Here is a 25,880-nt window from a genome sequence, read left to right as displayed (position 1 = left end):
GATGCTGTTAATAGTTCCTTATGAAATAATTTGTGAGATTATAACGTTGGGATCATTTTTATATTATTTTTTATTATGGATAGTATACAATAGTTTGTGTATTTAGTTTAAATAACTGTGGTATGTGAATCCAGTCATTATGGTTTATGTCAAATCACTTATACTTTATTCAATTATGGTTAATGATCAAACCATAAATCGTCATTGTTTCTGTGTCCATCCTCGGCACTTACCAGGCTTTCTATGCACCTGATTCGTGTAGAAAATTAACTAATTTTCAAAATGGGAAATTAGCATCTGTGAAACAAAATGCTAGTTTTTAACATGATTAAAAACATGATTAAGGGAGGCTCAGCCAATCTGAATGTATACATGGTTGTACTTTGACAATAAAGGTTCATTCATGATTTTCACTTCCAAGAAAGCCTCTGGACTCCATATAGACTCATGACTTCCTTGGAAATAAAAATTATTGGCAATTATAATCATTATATTTAAAGGCGGAAGCAATAACCTTGAGAAACAGGAAGAAGAACTGCAACTAAGATTATGGTGAGATAAGAGAAATCTTTTATCTTTTTCAATACCATAGTTCAAAAGTTCAAAGTTCTTTCTATCCTGTTTCTTCAAAGTCCAACTTTTGCTTTCTATAACGTCACAGAGAATTGCTCGTACAATTCTGATTTTGGAGGTATAGACACATCACAACATCTGAATCTTTTCCAAGGCCTTCACAGTTGGCCTCTCAAGTGCTATACTGTGATTATTTCTTGACTGCTTGTCCTTTTATTAGTGTTGGTTGATCCTAAAAGGTAGAAGTTATCTACCACTTTGATATCTTTATTGTCAATTCTAGGGCTGGTTGCTGTATCCATTGTCATTATTTTGGTCTTTATATTTAATTTTAAGCCAGGTACAGAAGATTGCTTTTTAGCAAAGAAAGTTGAAAGTGATGTAAAAAGCTTGACAGAATTGAAAGATTAAAAATGGACACAGGTAAGAGAAAGTCAGGGCCCCATATTAGTGCACATCATGAATATTTTATTGCGAACATAATCTATAAGGCAGAGTAGATTCACACAGAACATTAAGACCAAACCATCCAAATAATACTTTAATTTAGGTATACTGTAGGAATTGGGTCAGGAACCGTAATCCTGAAGAAAGCTATTTCCAATTCATTCTTTGCACTGGCTCAGAATCAGATCTGAGCCTCTGCCCTTCCAAGACATTATTGGTAATATCCAAGAGATTCAATTTTTTCCCCCTGGTTCTTTATTGGTTTATCTGAGATTGCAGCAAACTTTTCTCCTTTTGTGTTTCTGCAGCTTGTGGGTGGTTTGTTTCTAGTTGACAGGAACTCTTGCTTTCCTCCTGTCTCCATCTCCAGCCCCTGGTATCATCTGTATGTATTTAACATGTATGTTTTCTCTTCTCTACTTCTGTCACAATGTGCAACCATGATGAAAGGCAGTGGGAAAAGGAAATGGTTGCAAAAGCCCAGTGCCTTTGTGCTGTCACCTTCACAATGTAGACGAGGATTATAGATTAGGGAAGAAATGCAACTCTGCAGCTAAAAAGCCTTTCCTTAATGCAGTGATGGCAAACCTTTTAGAGACCGAGTGCCCAAACTGCAACCCAAAACCCACTTATGTATCATCGGATGCCAGGTGGGCGTGGCCCATTGGGTGGGTGTGGCCATTTGGGTGGGCATGGCTGCGGTGGTAACGGCAGACTGGGTGGGACTAAAAAGTTCAATCAATCAATTTCAACTTTGCAAGATCTTTTTTTTCCCCACAAGAAGTTGAAATTGATTGATTGATTGAACCTTTTTTTTTTGCACATGGCGGCGGAGGCCTAAAGTGAAAAGGTTTTATAAAACCCAGCTGAAGGCCTAGGACTGGGGCAACAGTGCGTGTGCCCACAGAGAGGGCTCTGCGTGCCACCCGTGACACGTGTGCAATAGGTTCGCCACCATGGCCTTAATGCAATTGCTGTCTCTCCCCTCCCCTTTCTGAGACATGACCAAAGGATCAGATTCACAATGAATTGAAAATGTTAAGAGGGAGCAGTGAGGGCTGTGATAGGGGAGCTACTACAGTAATGACTTCTTTGCATTCCCCTATTGGTCAACTAAAAATGGATACTGGGTGACTCAGAGGGTTCTGCAGAGTTTTCTGCATTTTGAGGATGAAAGAAGTGAAGATGAGTGCAGATTGGGCTTGAGTTGAAAGCTCCTCAAAGAAAAAACAATACTGTGTACATAATTTAATCATAATAGATCAAGAATGCTGTAACTGCACTTTAATGCTTAAACCTTTGGTCCAGATGAGATCATATTCAGAATATGCTAGACATGATGCAGGTGAATGAGTTAAATGGTCAAAAGATATTCTGAAGTGCACAGATTATATAGTCTTCACCTAGTAAAAAAATAAACAACCTTGTATTATACTAAATCAGTTTGTTATTAAAACAAGGAATGGATGGATACAATATCTCTACCCCAAAAACATTCATTTCTAGCTCTTCACATACCGTAGAATAGGTGGGAGAAAAAGGCAGAAGAAATTAAACAATGACCATACTATGAATAGAGTTAGCATTTGACACAGCAGTGATGTGAATTCTTTCATAATAGCATTGTGGTTTTGTTAAATGACTGCTTACCTGAGCCTTTGTGTCTTGGGAAATAATTTATTGCAGTATATGCCTTGTCAGCGAAGAAAGGATCAATATTTACTTACAGTACTTGCTTTATTTTGTTTTCAATATTGCCTTGGTGTCTCAGGGTTGATGGTGCTACTCAAGTACAAAAAACCTTGGGCCAGATGAAGTGTATTTGGTAGACAAGTATGATGCACCGTAAGAATCTCCACACTGTGAGCTGCAACATCTGATATTTAAGCTGGCTATGCGATATTATCATGCATTACATGTTCTTACACAATTCTTACTATACAGATTTAAAAGAACAGAAGGCCATCCTAATGGAGATACTTATGGTTGGTTCCATAACTGTGGTTGGTTCCATTTTGGACACAGAATTATATAAATTCCACATCATGTAGTATTCTGCAAAAATTCAAATCACTTTTCTGTTGTCTTTCAAAATTTCTATAAATAAGGAACTGGGAAGAAGTAACTAACAAGTATTGCCTTAGCTGTACATTGTGTTTTTTGGGAGAATCCACAAAACGCAAATGCACAAAAACCTCGTACATGGATTGCTTCCAACTTGCTTGGAGAACAAATCCTTTGACCTGGGTGACCCTCCCTCGAATCCTTTATGGCTGGCAGTGGACTGGAGTTATACGGGGCTAAGAATGGAAAGAACCGGTCCCAGATCCACCGGCGTTTCTCGCAGTTTAGCTGGCGAAGGGCTTAAATCTCGAGTTATTGGGAGCTGGTGGATGTTGGCGTCCTCTTTCGGGGAGTGTTTAGACTTCCGACAACCCGCTCCAAGCCGTCACCACCTCAGCCCCTTTGGCTTTACGACCGCGAGGGGTGGGGAAAGGGTCGAGCCGCATGCCCGCACCCCCCCCTCTCCGCCCCAACCCGGCGGAACTGCTCTCTCGCCATTTTCCCCGAAGCCATTTCAAGAGACGACCCGCTGCTTCCGCCACCCCCGCAGCCGGCGGGGAGCGCCTCACGACCGCTCCGCCGGGCCGGCACGACCTCCCCGCTCCAGCGCTCCCTCCGGGCCCCCTCTGCTCTCCGGGATCCCGGATTGGCTGGTCGGCCGCCTCGTCCCAGAATGCATTGCATGGCGCGTCATTGAAGAGAGACGATGATGGCGGCGGCCGCGGCGGCGGGGGGAGCCTCCGAAGTGATCGCTCAGCTGGAGAGCGCGGCCAAAGTGCTGATGGTGAGGGAGCCGCGTGGGTCGGAAGGTCGACAGATCGGCCGGGGGCGGAGCGGATGGTGGGGTGGAAAAAGCCGACCTCTGTCCTTAAGGGAAGCCCTGTGAGTGCCCCTTCCCCGGGGATGACTGTCTTTGGACTCCTCTAGGGAAGCATCCTCGGATAACCCCGGGAGGTGGCATGGCCTTTCGTGCCCTAGAAACTTTGCAACAGGACGGGTCTTCCTCTCCCATTCCTTCTTATCGGAAGCCCCGTGCATCTTTCCTCCAGCATGAGCCTCTTTGACCCCAGGCGGGCAAAGGCGGGCAGAATCACGGTGCTGGCCACCCTTCGCTTTTGTCCCTGTCGCTTTCCATCACCTCTTTAATGTTGTGTGAGGCTTGGATTCCATTCATTGATACCATCATATCCCAACATAATCCTTTGCTTTTCACTTCGACATCCACGTGCTCAAATTTGGAATCGGGAGTGGTTTCCCCACTTCCCAGTTTCTATCCTGGTTCTCCCCTCCCCCTTCCCTTTTAATACCATTTTTCATGTCTTCTGATAAGAGTGTTTTAATATCAGCTTCTAATACAGAGCCGTTTTACCAACACTGCATGTAGTGTATTGCCTTTTTCTTTTCTTTTTCTCATATATTATTACACTGTGCTACTGAAATGGTTGTTCAGTTTGCTTTTTTCTTTCTCAGTGGTGGATGGATATGTAAAAGAACCAAGTTTCAATAGCAGAACCTTTTCTTTTATGGAGATTTTCTTCAAGGCTAGAAACTCATGCTCCAAAATGCTACTTGTGATTAAACTAAAATAACTTTATATTTGTTCTCTCTCATGAATTAAATACATTAAAACGGAAAATTCAAAACTGTTCTCAAAGAGCAAAGAATATCAGTAATCTTCTAGATTAGTGGCTTTTGCTGTACCAATGTATGGAATGTGTATAGACTTACTGAGTAAATGGATTATAATCTGCTCTACTTCCCAGGCAGTAAATAATGAACATTTTCTATAATAACTCCATGCAAAAAAGAAACAAGCTACAATCAGGATAGTTTTATATCTAGATTTATTACATCAGCTTTCTTTTCTTGAGTTCAGAATTATGCTTTATATATTTTATTTTTCTCCTTAATAATGTTTTGGTGTGCTAGGCTATCAGAGTGCTTTTTGGAAATATCAGACAGACAGACTGATGATATAAACAGATTAAGAATACAGATGGAAATAATATTTTGAAATTAATTATAAGAATCTTTCCTGTGGGAAAATGCTGTTGTTTTGAATTTTTAAAAAAATAGTAGAATGGGACTTTGAACACTGAAATTTGACTTACTAATGTAGACTGGAGCAATGTCATTTTAGTTAGTGAGATTATTCATATAACTCTGTTTCTTGTTATCAAATATACATCAATGGCTCTATTATGGCAGCTGCTTTACAGTTTAGCTGAATAACCCGACATGCAATGCAAATAACGCTCCTAGCACATTAAAAAGTCAGGACAAAAGATTCCTAGCTAGCCCTCACCCTCTGTGGTACAAAGTTTTATTAAAGGGTAGGATACAGCATTCAGATAAATAATAATTCTAAGATGATGTAGTCTAGTACTGTACCATATGAGATCCCTGAACATCTAACTTGGTTTTTAAGAAGTCTTTAAAAACTACCTGAGCCAAGAGTTCAACTTATCTTTTTGTTGCTAAGCTTGAACAATTTTGAAGTACAAAGCATGACTTGCTAATGCAAAAGGTGCAACCCTGGTTGCCACTAGATGTGTGCCAGATGATATACTTATTATAGTGTATACTTGATTGTGAATACATTTTTATAACAATTTTATTGAAATTTAAAATTACAAAAATAAACTAACAGAAAGTAAGAAAATATAAACAACAAAAAAATAGAAATTGCAAAAAGGAGAAATATATAAAAAAGAAAAGAAATATAGAAAAAAATAACTTCCCCTTCAACAAGACAAGTATAAACATTTTCAATAGCTTAACACCTCTAATATTTCAACCAAAACTATCTTCATCTCATATACACACACACATACACACACACACACACACACACACACACAAACAGGGACGCGGTGGCTCAGTGGGTTAGGACGCTGAGCCTGTCGATCAGAAGGTCGGCAGTTTGGTGGGTCGAATCTTGAGTGCCGCATAAAAGAGTGAGCGCCTGTTACTCGTCCCAGCTTCTGCCAACCTAGCAGTTCGAAAGCACGTAAAAATGCAAGTAGAAAAATAGGGACCACTACGGTGGGAAGGTAACAGCGTTCCATGCGCCTTTGGTGTCCAGTCATGCTGGCCACATGACTACGGAGACGTCCTCGGACAAGCGCTGGCTCTTCGGCTTTGAAACGGAGATGAGCACCGGCCCCTAGAGTTGGAAACGACTAGCACGCATGTGCGGGGGAACCTTTACCTTTATATACTGCTCAAAAAAAATAAAGGGAACACAAGATAAGACATCCTACTATTAAATACAGTACATTGTGTTGTTTAAGTGTTCCCTTTATTTTTTTGAGCAGTATATATACACATATACATACACACAGACACACACACATATGTATATATATGAAAATCAATTTCATAATTTATAATTCTAGGTTGACTGTAAATACGTTTAGTTAACTTATGCTGATTTCTTCTACTAATCAATGCAAACTTGGTTTTTTTTAGTATCTATAGATCTTCAAACTCTCTTGAGAGAGTGATAAACCATGAATAACATATCTAAATGAACTTATTTGATAGACTTTAAGATTGCCTCCTACCTTAGTAAACTTGAATCTAGTCAGGGAATTGCAAATGTCATAAATTACAGTAATGTGGCTTTAATTTGGTCTGTAATTCTTTTACACAAAATGGTATTAGTGCTAAAAATCTTAAGAGGGTTGATAAAAATTCTTAATGGTAATGATGAAAATAATGGTGTGAATAGTCTGCTAAAATAAATTGTAAACTGGAATTGGTAAAATATTTTTTTAAAGAGTGCTAAATAATTTGGCATAACATTATCCCAATTTTATCCAGCTACTTTAATGTTCAGACTGTTTTGCACTATTCTGAAGTTGTAATGTGTTCCTTGAATAAGAACACAGTATGTGATCCTACCAAATAATGCTGAATTACATTTTTTAGTATTCTTCATTGTTGACCTTGTGGTTGAGAATTAGCCAAATTCACAACTTTTGAACTTTTGATAAATAGATTTTTAAGTTTATATACTCACAGGTTTTAATTCAGGAGGCTTAATCCCAAAATAAGAATCTCATTACAACCTTAGACTACAATCTTACAAGCATATAAACTCAGTGAAGTTTGATTCTGAGTAAGCATTTTTAGGACTGCATTTTCAAATCGCATGTCTAATAGATCAAACTATGTAAAAATTATATACCTCCTCCTTGTATCTTGAACATACCCATAGTTTCATTCATTTGTCATTTTGCTAATTTTAAGCCAAGTATACTAAAGTGAGAATATTTTTTTTATCAGATTTGTTTGAATTGCAAATATTTGATTACTGTAAATGCAAATATCTATATTGTACCTAACTGTATGAAGGCTAGAAATGTACAAATCTGTAAAAAAAAAACCTTGATGAAATTTTTTTCTCAGTTCCCCAGGACTGACTATCTATCTATCTATCTATCTATCTATCTATCTATCTATCTATCTATCTATCTATCTATCTATCTATCATCTTTTCATATATATATGAAATAGCTATATCAGTCTCCCTTTAATTCTTTGTTAGCAATCCAAATTTGTTTAATATACATACATACATACATATATTCCTCAACTCTCAACAGTTCATTTAGTGACCATTCAAAGTTACAACAGCAATGAAAACAGTGACATATGACCATTTTTCACTTATGACTGTTGCAGCATATCCGTAGCCATGTGGTCAAAATTTGGATGCTTGGCAACTGGTTCATATTGATGATGGTTTATATTGATGATGGTTGCAGTGTCCTGGGGTCATGTGATCCCCTTTTTCAACCTTTTAGCAAACATTGTCACTGGGGAAGCCATGTTAACTTAACAACCATGTTACTAACTTAATAACTGCAGTGATTCACTTAACAACTGTGACAAGAAAGGTCATAAATGGGGCAAAATTTACTTAACAGTTGTCTCGCTTAGCAACAGAAATTTTGCGTTCAGTTGTGGTCGTACGTTGAGGACTATGTTTAGCTCCCTGTTCTACCCAGTTGCTATCCCTAAAAATGCAGCTTTCCTATAGCAGTTTGAACAACTAAAATGCCAGTGATACCAATGAGAGCAGACTTTGATGTTTCACGTCTTTAAATTGCTTAGAAACGGTGGTGGTTGGGGGCGGGGAGGATTTTAGTTCAGTATGTAATACTTGGATATATTTTGTAAGAACGTCAGTTAATTAACCTTTTTTTTCTTTTTAGTGTAATTAAGCTCAGCAGACTATCAGAGAAAGCAAGATGCAGTAACTGATGTACATAGTTTTACCCTGCAGCAACTTTATGAATCAAGAGATGTCTGCATATTAGTATGTGCTGCCATCTGCTTGTAAATCTAGAACACAGTACAGTACAGTACAAATAGCCCTTGACTTACAACAGTTCATTTAGTGAGTGTTTAGTTACAAGGGCACTGAAAAAAGTTACTTATACCAGTGGCCAGTTTTCACACTTACAATCGTTTGCAGCATCTCCATGGTCACATGATCAGAATTCAGAAGCTTGGCAACTGACTCATATTTATGACGGTTGCAGTGTCCCAGGATCATGTAATCACCTTTTGCAACTTTTTGACAAGCACATCAATGGGGAAACCAGATTCACTTAACAACCGTGTTATTAACTTAATTACTTAATTTACCTGCAGTTATTCACTTAACATCCGTGGCAAGAAAGGTCATAAAATGGGGCAAACCTCGCTTAACAAATGTCTTGCTTAACAATAGAATTTTTGTGCTTAGTTGTGGTCGTAAGTTGAGGACTACTGTGCAGTAAAGCAAAAAGACGTTTTACCAGTGAGAAAGTTCTGTTCTGAAAATAATTTTGAAGAATAGGAGGTAATTCATGATAATCATGTACAGATTCTAAATACTGTCTAACATTTCTGGCAGGAGATCAGGCATCCCTAAAATTTGTGGTTTCTAAATGATTGACTTTCAAATCCCATAATTTTTGCAAATAGAGCTATTAAAATTGCTGAGATTTGCTAGTCATGACCAGCCTAAGTCCCACTGATTTCACTAAGTATATTCTCAGTGTGACTAAGTAGGGATCAAACCTTAAGCTTTTATACAATACTGTATTCTTATGTGTTCATAATATCTTAATGTATTCTGTGCCATGACTGATGATCTTGGCATGGGCTTTACTCTGAAAGTTGCCTGTAAATATTTTGAACAAAGAGTTAGTTATAGAATTGTTGCCTTTGCCAATACTTGTATGAGGAAAGGGTATGAAAGACTCTGTAAAAGTATATAGTACTTTCATTATTATAGAATATTCTCTAAAGCAGCTTTCTAAAACTTTCTATTTTCCTGTAATGCATCTGGAGCACATCAGATTGAAGAAGTTTCCTGTGAAGGAGCATGTGGCTATTAAGGCATCTGGAATGAAAATCTGGATAAATGAGGACTGCAAACATAAAATCGCTAATCTAATTAAATTGATTTGGGTTTTTTTTTGAGCGAATAGAGTTATTGTAAAGAAACCACAACATCTAAGGGTTTTCTGACACCATAGAAAAAATAATTTTAGTTTTCCATGCTAAATTCAACATATAAATACATTTTTAATCCCATAGCCCTTCATGAATAAAGACATTCTGTCCTAGCAAAAAACGTACATTTGCCTGAAAATAAACACTTAACACATTGACCTGGCTCACCCAATTTACTAGTAAGCCATCATATAATTTGTTTGCCTTTGGCTTAGTGTGTTGTACAAACCCAGTCAATTATGACTTATACAATAAGCATGCCTTAAGCAAAATCGTGGTTTAGTGCAGTATGTGAATTTAATAACTGACTCCAATATTTTTGTATTTTAACAAGTACTACAGCTTTCAATATTCAATATTGAAATGGGTTATTCTGCACATAGATTTCTGTAATATTTAATTGTGGGGTTTCTCAAGAGCTTAAAACACCAAATTCTTCACAAACTGTTTGAGATTAGCTAGATATTCTTGTCAATTGTGATTTTGATGGGTTATTCTTATTTTTGTTATTGACTATTTTTTTAAACTGCCAAACTGAGACGCTATCTTTAGATACTGTCTTAATTCAGTATTACGTACAGAGTAATAAAAGCAAGTATTTTTTTCTTTTTTTGTAGATTCTTATTCTTACCATTTGTAAATTGTCTTTTCTCTTTTCTCTTTCCTTTTTCTTTTGTTTCCCTTTAGTTCTGTTCCTAAATATTTTAAAAAACAAAATGCAATAGAGATTAGAATTATTGAGGTATTTTGAAAGTGTCTGTTAAGAATGTAATATCAATAAATTCTGCTTTTGGATATAATTGTGTAAAAAATGTCTATTTTCTTCAGCTACAGACCTTGTCCCTGGATTCTTTTTGAAAGAGCCTTGTGTTGCTGGTAGCATTAGCCATCAGCTACACAACTAAAGTAAAATTTATCTTCTATGTACAAATATTGTTATGTTAGTTTTCTATCCTCCCTGTCTCTGACTTTCTAAATCAGTGATTTATAATTATTTACCCTTAATTATTTACCCGTAAAAAGGTAAAGGTAGGTTCCCCCGCACATGCGTGCTAGTCATTTCCGACTCTAGGGGCCGGTGCTCATCTCCATTTCAAAGCCGAAGAGCCAGCGCTTGTCCGAGGACGTCTCCATGGTCATGTGGCCGGCATGACTAGACGCCAAAGGCGCACGGAACGCTGTTACCTTCCCACCATAGTGGTCCCTATTTTTCTACTTGCATTTTTACGTGCTTTCGAACTGCTAGGTTGGCAGAAGCTGGGACGAGTAACAGACGCTCACTCTTTTACACGGCACTCGGGATTCGACCTGCCAAACTGCCGACCATCTGATCGACAAGCTCAGCGTCCTAACCCACTGAGCCACCGCGTCCTTAGGAGAGCATATATTTTCAACTGGTTTTGTATTTGGCGTATTGTTCTGATTTTCAAAAACTTCAGAGAACTTGTATTTTTCTGTCTCTGAATTCTTACATTCCAACACATCCTTTCTTGTGACTTTCACTTCCCTCTTTAGTTCAAAGGCTTCCTGCTTTTTCAGAAGATTATCTTCCTGTATTTTCTCAACATCTCTAAGATGCTATTTCTCTTCTTTCAAATCTCTGTTCAAAATCCTGCTTTTTCATTAACCATCTGCAAAGCTTTTTACTTCCTCTTGCGTGCCATTCTGGATAAAAATTTTGAGAGTTGTATTCTTAACAAATCTGGAAAGGAGTAGGTTGAGAAAATCTGGCTTACAGCGACCACACCTGTAATAAAGAGTAGCATGCATATTTCAGTTATTAAATCCCTATTTACACTGCCTGTGCTTCTTTTCAAATGACTGCCAGTTCCTTATTTTACATTCCAAGCTCATTGGAACAACAACCTTTTTGCTGTTTTTAACCATTGTGTCTGTCTTGTCTCTCTCTTCTCATATACATGGCAATATATTGAGATTTTTGTGTGTTCATTGGTTGACATTAAATTTATTTTATACTAAGAAAGCCAACTTAGAATGCACTGGAAAGAGTTAAGGTCATTTAACAGGAGACAAGCAACATTCATATTTTCTAAATAGCAATTACAAGTAATTGGGACTGGAATTAAACAGTGCTGTCAAAGTGCAACATTATGTGACTTCATTTAGTCACGGCAATCCCCATTGTTGTCATTAACTGAATCCCACTGGGCAAAGATCTATCCTGATCCAAGCCATTCCCGGTTTGTTCCTCCCAGTCTTGAGCTTCAGTAAGGTAAGGAACTCTTCTCTTCCTGCTCTTGAAACCACCCCCACCTATCCCTCCTTGTCTCTGCCCTTTTTGGCCTGCCAAACAGCAGCACTCCTTGCAGTGGGGCTGAAACAGAGGCCTGGTGCCTTTGTAGTTTCAATAAGCTGCCATTTCCTCCCAAGCCTCTATTTCAGCACCAGCACTGTTGCTATATTGCCCCGTGCCACAGCCAGCAACCCAGTGCCACAGCATAAAGCCCAACCACTCCCCCACCTTGCACTCTGCCAGTCCTGCCCTGCTCCGCCCAGCTAAATTTTGCAATCTTTCACTGCTGATGAGGTGTGCGTGGCATGGCCCTGCGTGAGGGAACTGTTGGCCATGCCAGACTTTCCTCCCAAGGCCGCTCATGCTGTTCTCCAAAAAGTGTGCATCGTTCTTGCAATGCTTCAGAAAGCTTTTTTTGTTGACCAGGCCCACAATGGACTTCCCAGAAACAGCATCCACACAGAGAACCGGTTGTTCGCATATTTGAATCCCACCACTGGCCTTGGGTTGAAATGGCTTGAGTTGGCACTCCTTAGTGGTAGCTGTGCTGGGGTTGCAATAGAGGCCTGGGGCAAAGTAGTCAGAGCGGAGACCGAGACTGCTGGAGACTCTGAGCCAGCCCCAGGGCTGCCACAGACGAGTTCCCTTGTGCAGGGCTACCAAATGGAGAGAGATGGGGGTGAGGGTGCAGGGTATCGAAGTACTCCTAAAGTGATAAGTGCAGATTTTGATCACCATAACTTTGAAGGTCCGGCGTAAGTACTGTTTGTTCAGCACCATTACTTTGAATGGTTGTTGAACGAATGATCATTAAGCAAGGAGTACTTACAATATATAATCTGTCACACTGAATCATTTTTAGTATGATTCAAAGGCAAAAAGATGTTTTGGAGCACTTGGAAATGGTCCTATAGCGCTTGCCTGCAATTCCTTAAAGCAATTACATCTTTTCTTGAGGTGGCAGGTAACACAGCTGCTCTTCATAGCTACAAAGAAAAGACAAGTGTTTTTTGAAGGAGTTGTACACAAGTGTGAACTCAAATCCTCAGAAGACCTTTTGCCTTTGCATCTCAGGCTCTGCATATCATTACATCAATATATATATTGCTCAGAAGGGAAAAAGAATCCATGCCTTCTTTGTGCAAGTTCAGGAATACGTGATAAAATCATTACTTTGAAAACTAAATTCACAATCTAAACCATAGAACAAGCCATGTAAAGAAGAGAGGAGTTTCTAAAATACTTTTACTATAATGAGAACTCATCTATTTGAAATAAAATAAAATAAAAGTCCACTGAACTGGCACAGAAATTAAGTTTATGCAGCTCTCTGGATTGCTATTGAGGTCTTAATTAGACATCTAGAAATTTCCAGAAATGAGAACTTGTAAGCAAAACAGCTTTTTTTCCCTCGTGAGATACAAAGTTAATGCTCCTGGTTGACCAACACAAATGTTACAATTTATTTTGTAATCAAAATAGGATATATTTGGACCCACGATTTTGCCTAGAGTTGTAGTGTTTGAAGATGATGAATTGTGTTTTGAAAGGGTGATCATTTGCATAATGGGACTTCCTTTCCCCTCATTTTCCTGCAGACCTCCATTTTCCTTCTCTCTCCCCTCCCCCTCCCCCCATCTCTTACACAGAAGGGAAAGGAATTACCATGTTCTCTTGGTGGAGGCCATTCCTGTGTGTACAACTATTCTTAGCTGTGAAATTGCTTATCCAGAGCAATATAAATTCCTTAAGCATGGTCTTGTTAGTCGATTTTTAGTGTTTCTCTCATTCCTGTATGTTATAAAATTTTTATTTTTTTTTAAATTTTATTTATTTTAATTCCATTTATATCCCGCCCTTCTCTGAAGACTCAGGGCGGCTTACAAGCTTAGCTGATTGGGCTTTTTATTACTATAAATTAATGTATTATTGTCAGTTTTTCCCCAAGCTATCGGTAATTCTCATAAATCCTTGTAACATTATGGTAGTACTATTATTCACAGGTCTGGGATAATTTGTCTAGACAAACCTTTCCTAAGCTCAATATGGTCATTAAAAATATTGCTGTTACAACTTCTTTGTCTGATGTTTTCTAAGTAATAAATTCGTCAAGTGTGGGTTTGATCTCAAGTATCATTCTGCTTCTTATTGTAGAGTGTTTGAATAAGTTGTCCTTTATTGACTTGTCCTCTTAAAAAAAGCCATCGAGCCATCTTTTGTAATCTCTCCGGCTAATGAAAACAAGCTTGCTTTATCTTTCCAGTACGTTCTTATTCTTGCAGCTTTTTAAAGAAAATATTCATTCTTTCAATATACCTGATTTGGAGAACAAAATATTTTTTGGTTGCCGAAGTGATTTAATAGTGCTGCAATTTAATAGCAAATAATATTTAATTTGCAGGCGTTCAGTAGGGCTGTAAATTCCTTTGAAGTATGTGTATGTTAAATTGTGTAACTTGTTGAAGTCTTGCAGTTAGAAGAAGAAATTAGATTTGAGTGTCACTCAAGAGAAAGTGATAATTTCATCACTTTGTAATACGTTCATATATACAAATTGTTTATGGTTTCTTGGGTGTGTTTTGTATCTACTGCTTATACAAGATAATGCACACATATTTTAGCAAGATTATAATATGCACTTTGTGTGTAAAATTACAGATATTACAAAAGTCTCACAAGTCCCTTAAGTTTGGGCATTTGCACAGTACTTTGCTATGATTTTATTCAGCTGCAGTTCTCTGGTAATTGGGATCACAATTTCTATTGATAAGCTGTGCGGTTTTAAAGTACAATGTCATGTGACCCTTAGTGATGACAGTTCCAGCGATCTCCAGTTACCACTGTTAAGTGAGGAGGTAGGTCATTCTAAGGAAAAACCTCATGTGATTGCAACTTTCTGCCAACTTTTTCCCATTGATTTTGTGTCGGGAAACTGACACGGAACATCGTGAATCACAATCACATGACCATGGGACACTGCAACAGTTGGAAATCTGGGACAGTTGCCAAGTGCTTAGAGCATGATTGTGTGACTGTAGTGATTCTGCACTGGCCAGAACTTTGAGGACTGGTATGTTAGGTGAAAGAAAGCAGGAACAGAAATTGAGTTCAAAGCACTAAACGGTAAGTACATGCAGCTTATACACAAGAATCTGATTACTAATGGTCAAGCCAAATTGGTACTAGATAAGGGTAAACGGAATTCATAAGGAGCTGGACTTAGGTCACTTGTGGGAAAGCAGCAACTCTAAACTAATGATGTGTTGAATCCCACCCTTAGGCTCAGCCTGTTCATCTCCTACGAGGCCATAACTACCACTTGTTCAAGCACTATCACAAGTTTAAATGGTCACTGAGTGAGTGGCTGTTAAACGAGGAACACTTGTACTTGTTAAATTACATGTGGATCTTCTATCCTGATAGAACTATGGATCCATTGCCTTCATCATAGGCTCATATGAAAGAATTTGATAGAACTCTGAGTAGTTAGAACAGTGGATGGCTATTTTAAGGAGAAAGATTAAAAATTGTACCTTCACAGGCATTTCTTTACATGGGTTGTGCTGTGAAAATGTCAATGTCATGTACATATTCTATGAAATAATATGTGTGAGAGGAAGATGTTGGCTGGATAAGTGAGAGATAGATATGGGCCCTTTTCATAAGAGTCCTATAGTTATGGAATATATCTTAACTTGTGCGATTCATCAGACTCTCTCTACCATTTATTTATGCAAGTTTTTTCTGGACTTTGTAGTTATTCTAGTGTTTTGGAAAAGTATTTTGATCTTAGTAGTGAGTTGGCCTCAATGTAACTTACATTACAACTCAACTTTAATTTCATGCCAACAGATGGCAGTACCTCCCCAGCTGTCTCTTAATTTTAGAAGCTAAACTATGTTGGCCATGTTTGGTTGGGGGACCACTTGAAACCACAGGACTATAGGCTAAACATCCTGGAAGAAGGCAGTGGCAAACAACATCCATGCTAAAACTGCATGTATGACATTGCCAAAAGTTGACTACAACTCAAAGGAGACTTCATCTTTTTAGTGATTCTAATTAATCAAGCTCAATATAAGCAATCTTGCTTTTTTCTGAACCAGTTCTGTTTGCAAGAAACCACCATTGTCCTGTGAGATTTCTGTTAGCAAGGCAGGATAAAATGCCACCAGTTATGGATTAAGATTTTTTTTAAAGTTTCCTGGAAGAAAACAGCAACAATACTCCAACCCCAATTAATTCTCATGTATAAAATGAAAGGACTTTCTTGGGTAGCCTAGAAATATTTTAAATAATCAAAATAAATAATACAGTCACATTTTGGAATGATTTATTAGAGAAAGTAAACATATTACATATTGCTATTGTTTTGATAAGAAATATGCTGGAACTGCACTAGAGGGCAACAAACTACTACACTACAATGTCTGAAAATTCAGGTTTCTAACTTTCAGTTTCTTCCTCATAAGTAGAGCTACCCTTTCCAGCATTTTTATATAAATGAAGTTAATTTTAATGTGTGTCATTGTGTATACAGGAAAATGACAGTAAAGATTATCTTAATCGGAATTATTTGCACATTATTGATAAGAATGTTTATTTGTAGAATGATGATTTATTGGTATATCTTATTTGGTTGCTCATTGGATTTGTTAGATGCTAATACAAAAACATTGAAGATAAAATAATACAACCATAATAATGATCACACTGTACCCATGTTGCCTTAATAAATTAATATGTCATAATATAACAAATACATCCATACAATCCAACATTCCTTACAAGTAAGATGATACATACATAATATTGGAGTTAGAAAGAGCTTTTTTTCCACTTTTAAATTGGCATTTCATTACTTTTTCTGTGAAGTATTGAAAAAAAATATCAGAATATTTTTTCCTAGTATGGGTACCCATCAAGCCCCAGAATTCTCTACATGGCTCTGCTAGAGGGAATTTCTGAGAAGATCTACCCATTGGGACAGCATCCACCCAGGAGAAAAGCAGCAATGTTGATTTGATGAATGCAATTAAATTGTTCATTTGAACACATCTTCAGGGTATTATTGAAAATCACATCATAGAATTACATTATATAGTCTTATTACTGTTAGTTTATATCACCATTTCTAGGATTGTTGTTCTTTACTCTTTGGACATTATTATTTTCTTTTGATTGTTTCTTGGTTTTAACCCTTTGTTCACCTTCCAAAGTCACATTTGCAAAACAGATGGCTATACAAATCAATATAATCTGATCTGCAAAAATCCACATAAGTGCTAGATTTTCATCTAGCTAAGAATTACTATTTCTGTATTTATTTCCTTATTGTGAACTTGCTGTCCTCCAGAGTTTGAAAGCCAAATATAGTTGTCTTGTTATACTGTCATACCGAATGATACTAGTTACATAGTACAGGCTGCATTGGATTGGATTAACAGGTTGGAATAGAATACTTTAATGGACTAGTTAAGTGATGAACTTTCATCTGATTTATTAATTAGTTGCTACTTTATTATTAGTACTCCCTTATTACTACCTTAATTTGGAGTATTTTTTCATAGATTAAAGTAAAAGCTTTTTATTGTGATATATGCTTGAATAAGAAATGGCAACTTTCTGTATTCCATTGTTAGAAAGAGACTTTGTTTTCTCTGTAGGCACCACCCTCCATGGTCAATAACGAACAACGTCAGCACGCCGAACACATTTTTTTATCGTTTAGAAAATCAAAATCGCCGTTTGCAGTTTGCAAACATATTTTAGGTAAGTTCTATGTTCCAGTCGGTGTACCATTAATTCATAACCATATAACTTTGTAAAACAGGCTAAGGATATATGTGTGAAATGCTGTTTTTTCTAACAGTGTCGATGTGGATTTAGAGATTCACATATTAAGCATTGTTAACTTGAAAATAACCCTTATTGATCTTAGTAAGTCTTGGTTTTATATAAATCTGGCTAAGATGTTTGATTCAAATGTACAAATACAGCTGATTCCAGAAACTGTAACCTTACACCATATTAAGAGTTATGACAGTTAATTTATACTTTTCTGTGGCAGCTACCGTGATTTAAAATATTGCTTGCCTTCTTTTCCATGAATCAAACACAAAGTGTTTTGCAGTATTTAAAAGATCATCACAAAACCAAACTGGAGAGATAGTACATGTTTAAGAAATTAAAGCTAATAAGGAAAACTTAATAAATATCCAAATAAAGTTTAACAGAATAAAGGAAGTCATCAGTTAACAGCAGTCACATTCAGCGACCATTTGAACTTACAACAGCACTGGAAAAAAGTAGATTTACAATGTGTCCTTGAATTTACTGCCATTGCGAGGTCCTTGTAAATCACATGATCACGATTTATGCACTTTGCAACTGGCGCTCGTATATGATGTCATCCTGAGGTCACATGATTTCCATTTCTGACCTCACAGCTGGCTTCGGACAAGCAAAACCAGTGGGAAAGCCAACAGGTAGTAAGTAGCATGTCACAATCATGTGACATTGTATTTAATAGCTATAGATGATTTGCTTAACAATGGCAGTGAAACTGACATCATTGAGTCAGGTGTAGTTATGTGATGTTTCACTTAATGATCGCTTCAATTAGCAATGAACTTGCCAGTCATTAAATGAATATTTATAGAAGTGCTATATTTGATGTTTTAATTGAAACAGTGTGGTTACGAAATAGAAATGTCTGGGAAAGGTATTACAAAAACATCCAGAAATACTAATAATAGAAAAATGTTAATGGGAAGATAGATAAAGACAATGGTGTACCTGCTTTTCAGGAAAAGCATATAGACTATTAGAATAGAATCTTCTGATTTCAGACCTCTGTTTTGTGTTTTCTTGCTGACTGCAGGAGTTGTGTACAACAGAATCATCTTTTAATGGCTGGGTATATGATTGTGGCTTGGGTGGTTTTAATACACTGAATTGGAGGACAGCAAAATATTATGGAATATTGTCACCACTGGAGTTTCACTGGGAGAATTGTCTCTAAAAGTGTCTGCTTTTTGCATTGATGTTGACCATTCCCTTTAAAAATTGCTTTGGGTTTAACATTTATTGATGCCTAATATTTACTTACTTCTAATTTTAACTTGCTGATGCTAGTGCTTCAGCAAGTTGTTGTTTCTGCTGTCGATTTATGTATTTTTATATTGTTTTTATATCTGCTGCAAAATATATATAGAAATGTTTGAGCATTGTAAAAGACGAGGTTATAATTGCTATGAACCCTTTAGAAAGAGTCCTAAAATCTGGCCTATAATTTTGGACATAAATAAAAATAACACTTTTACAGGTATTCTACAGTTATGTATTTCAAGCTTTTGTCTATGGATTATGAGTTTATAAACCTGCATTTCTTTAACAGAAACTAGTAAAGTGGACTATGTCCTTTTTCAAGCTGCCACAGCGATAATGGAAGCAGTTGTACGAGAATGGATTCTGTTGGAAAAAAGCAGTATAGAATCACTACGAACATTCCTTTTAACGTATGTCTTACAAAGGCCAAAGTAAGTACAGAGCATGATATAAAACATTTATAAAGTGTCCTGAATAAGAACATTATATGCTTCCCGATTCAGATAAATAAAATCCACATAATGAATTGGCTTCTGTTTTCATGGCCAAAGAAAACATAATTTACTGGTGGAGTCAGTGCTGCATACAAGGGGAAGTTTCTGTCCCTGAGATTTCCAGTTAAAAACATGTCAAAAGTAATGGAGAGACATTCTAGGATGATTCCAGAGACAATATTAATTGGAATACAGAGCACTTGGTGTACGTCAGTGGTCCCCAACCTATGGGCTGCGGCCGGGGCTGCGGGCTCTTGGCCAGCAGCCTGCAGAAATGGCTGGCCGGTGCGTGCACACCTGGGCGTGTATTCCCCCCCACTTGCACTAGTGCCTGTGGCCCCATTTGTGTATGGGCACAAGCGGGGATGCTAGCGCGGGGTGTGTGTCTGCAGCCCATTTATGCATGTGCGAATGGGCCGCTACCCATCATGGGGGGCTGTTCGTGCATGCTCATGGTGCCAGCAAATGCTGCATGCGCGAATGGGGCTGCTAGTGCCGTGCCAGTGTGCATGGCCCCGTGTGCATGCACACCCACCCACCAATTTTGAAGCTGCTCTCCTTCCCTCCGGTCCGCGAGGCTGGATAGGTTTGAGACCTCTGGTATGTGATATAAAAGAACTTATGTTCACTTAGATGTTAGTAGTTGTTGTTAGTTGTTTGGGACATCTGAGATTCTTTCTAGAAGTTGGTGTAAATTAGAAGGGATGTTTTCACACTTGGTAGGGGCAATCTAAAAGTAACAGGACAGTCGTATCCTCCTGGAGGTTTTGCTTATTGTGATTTTGGTGTTCATTGATTCCTCTGTAGAAGCCCATCCATTGACTTAGAACTGTCTGAACAATGAGGGATATTGCATGAAAGGAGAGATTGCCCAAATTCAGTTGAAGCATTCTCCAGTATAGATACAAGTTGAGAGGGTTGTTCTGTGTTCCAGTGAAGCTTTGAATGACGCACAAGAGCAGCTTAAAGGAGGGAAGTAAAAAAATATGAGTAAGGTCCTTGTCTTTAAGTAATATTGTCATCTTAGTCTTACATAAAATATGATTAATTAACGTATGCCTCTTCATCTCATAGATATCGTAATAGGTTTCTCAGAGCCTGAGAAGGAAGATGGCAATTTGCAAAATATTATAAGTACTGAACAGTTGCATGTTTTTCCTTTATCAGGAAAACAGATAGCTGCTTCCCCTGCATTTCAGCGGTTAGTAAGCAAAAGGATCAAGAAAGCTCTGTCTTAACAAACTTTGAAAATAAATTGGGTGCTAAAATAAACATATCCAGATGCTAAATTGTTATAATCAAATTCCATTTTTTATTTCAATAAATACGATTAATCTTCCAAGAAAATGTTTGTTAACTATTTTAATGAACTCCAGAAAGCGAAAACCCTGCTCCTGATGACAGATTGCAGTTTCAGCTATAACTGCTATGAATAAAAACATTAAAAACAATTCACTAAGCCTAAAAATACATTTGAAAGCCAATAAGCAAAATAGCTAACATTAGGACTGAATCTGCTTCCTGATTCAAATGAACAGGTGTAACCATTCTAGAATTTAATTCAGCCAGATAAAACGGTTGTAAACAGCCATGAGATTTCCATAGTCACTGTATAACAATTTAATAAATAAAAGTACAAACGGTGCCTTGAACATGAACTGTATAAATTACTGTTGGAGATGTAACACAGGGGATGCTGCAGGATATGAACTGAATCTGGCCCAAAAACAGCCTCCTATGCCTAGGGGACCAGGTGGCATTTGGGGTTGGGAAATGTCAGTCTGACATTCATCCATTGCCTCTCCCTGACACTCTTCAGCCTCTCTGCAGAGGAGGAAAGAACCGGTTGTTCCACCCTTCCCTTAAATATGTAGTACTAAGAGACTACGTTTTCTGCATTCATGAGAATTATCTCCAGCCTCTGGGTCAGAACAGGAATCTGCTCAAAGATGTCAGAAGATGGGGTTTTCCTATTTCCATAAATTCTGCCTGCAAGGGGAATTGTTTGCCTCCACTCAGAAAAAAATTAAATGCTAGGACAGTGAGGATGCTAAAGCCCAAATTAAAAGGCTGGCAGGCCACATCCCATCCACATGCCAGAGATTCCCTCTTCCTGGCTTATAAGAAAAACTATATTTAATTATCCTAACAATGCAAGATAACCAAACTCAAGGCAGCAGAAGACAAAAGAATTTTGTACACAATTAGCCCAGTCATTCCTGCTTTCTAAAAGCAGTACAACTAAGAAGAGTTTGCGTGTTCTTGCTTTGTAAACAATAACGTGGTCATCTTGATCAGTGCTGAATATATTTTATATTTTACTTTGCAGTCTCCAGAAATATGTGCGGGAACAGATATTATTAGCAGTAGCAGTAATAGTGAAACGAGGGTCTTTAGACAAATCAATTGACTGCAAGAGCATTTTTCATGAAGTCAGCCAGTTGATAAGCAGCGGCAATCCCACAGTGGTAAGTTCTTATGTTTAAAAACATACATCTTTCTTTACATCTTCCTGGACATTTTATTTCTGTCAATATATTAATTATTTACTTCTTGTAATGACTTAAATCTCCCTCCATACTTGTGCCTTCCAAATCTGTTGGAATTGCTGTGTCCATTGAGCGTTCCCAAGTTGTAGTTTGCAACACAGTTGGAAGCAAGATGTTGAGGAAAAAGGCATTAAATCAAAGAGACTCCCCATTTGGCTCCATGAGAAGATCAGACCTAAACTGCTCAGAGGAGAAAGTTTGCCATTAAAAGGAAAAAGGAATAGGCAGCTGTACAATATATTTAGCGATTGAAGGAGAGCAATAAAATTACATTCTGTTATTCTGGCACCAGTGGTATCGGTATGTTCGGATTCAACTTTGGCACTTAATTACAGCATAAGTTGTTTTCGAGTCTCATATATTTTTGACTCCCCAGTCAAATTATTAAGTGATAGATACCCAGATAGATGTTGAGTACTGAACTGCCAAATTCGAAGTGTCATCGCTTTTTGTACCCAAATGGGTTTTCAATAGTTGTTAAGCAACATTCTTGTATTTGGCTTGGTTTACATCTGTTCCTTGTTGTGTTCTGTCTGTAAGTCAGCTGTTGCAATGGCCTGAGGAAAGACCTGTTCCATTCCCTGGGGAAGTGGTATGGTGGGGTAGAAGGGGTGTGTGCCGACTCAGGACTGAAGATGGCAATATAAAATTTACTCGCGTTACATTTTTAGAACTCGATGAGGAAATATCCTCCACCCTCTCATGAAGCTCTAAATAGAATTCCAGCACCTTATTTCCACTTGCGCCGTTAGTTCCAATTCCATATGCTGTGCCAGAAAATGTTCCACTCTGGAAATGCTTGCTAAAATCTTTGGTAGCTAAAATGGAATGATCTGAGAGAGCTTATCTGCAATAAAATGAAACTAATGCTAAGTGTATAACAGCAACAAAATTTCTAAGAATAGAACAACACACATGTCACAGTGCTAAAAAAAAAAAAGTACAGATATTTATAAAATCCTTTACCTGAAATCGAAGTTGTCATCAACTTCAACTTTATTTTAATAAAGGGTGAGTATTGGTCAGCCATTTGATTAGTTTAAACCTTTCCCTACTTTGTGACTATGAGAAGTACAATGTTTTAATTCTCATTGGAAGACTAGGATAAGGTTGGTATTCATACTTACACTGTTTCTCCTTCCATCTATTTCAATTCTGACCAAGGGAAAGTAGTAGCTTTCAGGTTATTCAACTCCAAATCTGTCTTATGTTCCCATGTGAGTTTCCATCTGTCCGTTCTCCCTTTTTTTGATCAGTAAAGCCCAGTTCTTTCTGTTACAACTTTCCTTCTCTTTCCATCATTCAGTGACCAGATCACACTCATTTTATTACAGTTTCTACTTTTTTGCAAAAAAAAAAGCAATGGGAACAGAAGCAAATTCGAACTTCTTGCTATTTTTCCCATTGTCTTTACTTATAGAAGCTAGCCAGGACCATTGGTAATTATGATCACTTAACCGCGGATGACCATTGCAGCACTGAACCACCCACAACATTGCCAAATTTCAATCCCAAAGGAGTCATAGGTTAAGGTTAGGGCTTACTTAGCTCATTTGAAATAGCATTAATTCAAAAAAAAAATGCCCGATTGAAGCTTACAAAATAATCAGACAGTATTATAGATTCCCTCCTCAGGCAGTATAATAAATAAATATAATACAGGTATTCTTCATCTCATAACCACAATTGAGCCCAAAATTTTTGTTGCTATATGAGATAGTTATTGAGTTTTGCCCCATTTTATGACCTTAATTGCCACAGATGATGTGAATTATTGCAGTTGTTCAGTTGTGAAATGAGTCTAACTTCCCCATTGACTTTGCTTGTCAGAAGGTCACAAAAGGTGATCACATGACTCCAGAACATTGAAACCGTCGTAAATATAAGTCAATTGCCAAGCATTTGAATTTTGATCATATGATCATGGGGATGCTACAAAGGTTGTAAGTGTGAAAAATGGTCATAAGTCACTTTTTTCAGTGCCATTGTAACTTTGAATGGTCACTAAATGAACTGTTGTAAGTCGAGGACTACCTGTGATAATTCTAATGAATGAAATATCTAGAATTCTTTTTAATAGGGATTTGTAAAGGAATAACCCAAACACTTAAGATATAGCCTCCTTGTGGAGGAAAGAAAATCAGTCAGCCTGCATACCTAGAAGTTACATAGGACATCTCCGTTGTCTATCTGTTATAACTGGGGAAAAAATTTTTTAGAGCTGAATGAATTTTATCATGTCATGGTTTTTTTTCCTAACATTTTTTTTCATCTTTCAAGGGCTTGGATAGGTTGAGTGCATGGACTGAGAGAAGAGAAAAAATTATTTATTGATGAGATACTTAGAACTAACTTGGTAGCAGATGGCAGATCAATTAAAGAAGTCCTAGATTTATATTTTGCAAGTCCTAGAGGTAGAAAGATTTATCAAAAATGGACACAACCACTGGCATAGAGTCAGGATGAAAAATTTTCCATTTACTGACTTGGGAATGAAAAGTGAATTTTATCACTCATGAAGTAGTCAATTAAAATAATAACTTTAATTTTCAACACTTAGAAAGCAGTTCCATACTACACATACTCTGGAATATTATTCACAAAGACATTATTGCCAAGTATGTAAGATTTCTATTGTACATTTATCTTTACATGTCAGCTTTTTATTCTGTGAACTCAAGATGACATACATAGTTCCTTCCTTACCATTTTATTCTCACAACAATTTCATAGGGCTAGGAGTTAACAGTTACTGAGTTCTTGCATCTCAGTAGAATTATCTGCTCTGCCATAGTGTAATGCCACTCTCTTTCTTAGAATCGAAGCTGAGCAAACTGTTTTAACATACAAACATTTGATTGAAATTTGATAGTGCTAAGACCTGGTACAGACTGCCTGTTTATGATCCCTTGGCAAGAGACCTATATGTACAATTGATTGGTTGATTATATACCGTCAGATTGCATTGACTATTAGCGCCTTCATCAATTTTCTCCTTGGCAATCAGCTTTTATATACAACTGGTGATATTTAGTAAATAGTAATCTACATTTAGCAAAGTATAAAAAATATTTTAGTTACTCACTGAGACAACGCAGTTAAGGCACTCCTAGAACATGATTTTATCTTAGGGAACTGATTCCATATCTTTAGTACCTTTTCCCAGTATAGCCAACATTGGTCTCTGATGGACAGAGCTTCCGCTAAAAAGCCAATTACTAATTTTAGTCTGCTTAATTCATGTTTTCCAGCACTGATTCCAAGATGCTGAGGAAATGTATGTAGAATAAATTCCACTTAACCACAAATGCCTGCAGCTCCTTGGTGCTGGACCTCAATACAGAATTCTCTTTTCTACTTTGGCTATTTTGAAAGATACCCTATTCTGAGACCTGGAGTGCAACTTTGTGTGTGTGTGTGTGTTTGTGTGTGTGTGTGTGTGTGTGTGTGTGTGTGTGTGTGTTTGTGTGAACTTTCAGCTGCCAGTGGAGCTGCCTCATATTAATATATAAAAATAGTCTGTTCAACAACTTGTCAAGTGTTGTTCCTAATGTGTTCACTGAATTATGTATGCCTGGAGGTCTTCACTGAAAGAAGGTAAACATGTTCACCATGAGCTGTGCAAAGTAAATTAGCTGTTTGTTAAAAACTGCATGAATTTAAAAACAGGTCATACTATCTTACCCCTGCACACAACAAAGCAAAACCCAAAAGAGATATAAAAAGATGCTCATCTTTGTCCTCATCCCTGGTTTATATTTGACACCATTAGTCTTTATGTTTTTGCACTAACGTTTTTGTATGTTTTACAATTAGGCATGCAGAGTTGTTTCTGCCTATAATATAAGATAAAACCCAAGATTTTTTTAAAAAACT

General features: G+C 37.4%; 1 protein-coding gene across 1 annotated transcript in view; it reads left to right on the top strand.

Moving 5' to 3' along the window:
• The first annotated feature begins 1,039 nt into the window (after positions 1–1,039).
• Positions 1,040–25,880, top strand: part of XPO4 (exportin 4) — an 81,881-nt gene continuing 57,040 nt past the window's right edge. The window contains exons 1-4 of the mRNA XM_081326283.1: positions 1,040–3,868; positions 17,518–17,623; positions 19,251–19,392; positions 21,785–21,923. Of these exons, the coding sequence (XP_081182409.1) occupies positions 3,791–3,868; positions 17,518–17,623; positions 19,251–19,392; positions 21,785–21,923 (465 nt within the window). The 5' untranslated portion in view covers positions 1,040–3,790. The remainder of the gene's footprint in view (positions 3,869–17,517; positions 17,624–19,250; positions 19,393–21,784; positions 21,924–25,880) is intronic.

Source organism: Vipera berus (genome assembly GCF_964194415.1).
Source record: "Vipera berus genome assembly, chromosome: 4".
In the NCBI taxonomy this organism is placed as follows: domain Eukaryota; kingdom Metazoa; phylum Chordata; class Lepidosauria; order Squamata; family Viperidae; genus Vipera; species Vipera berus.
This window is presented reverse-complemented; position numbering and strand designations above follow the sequence as displayed.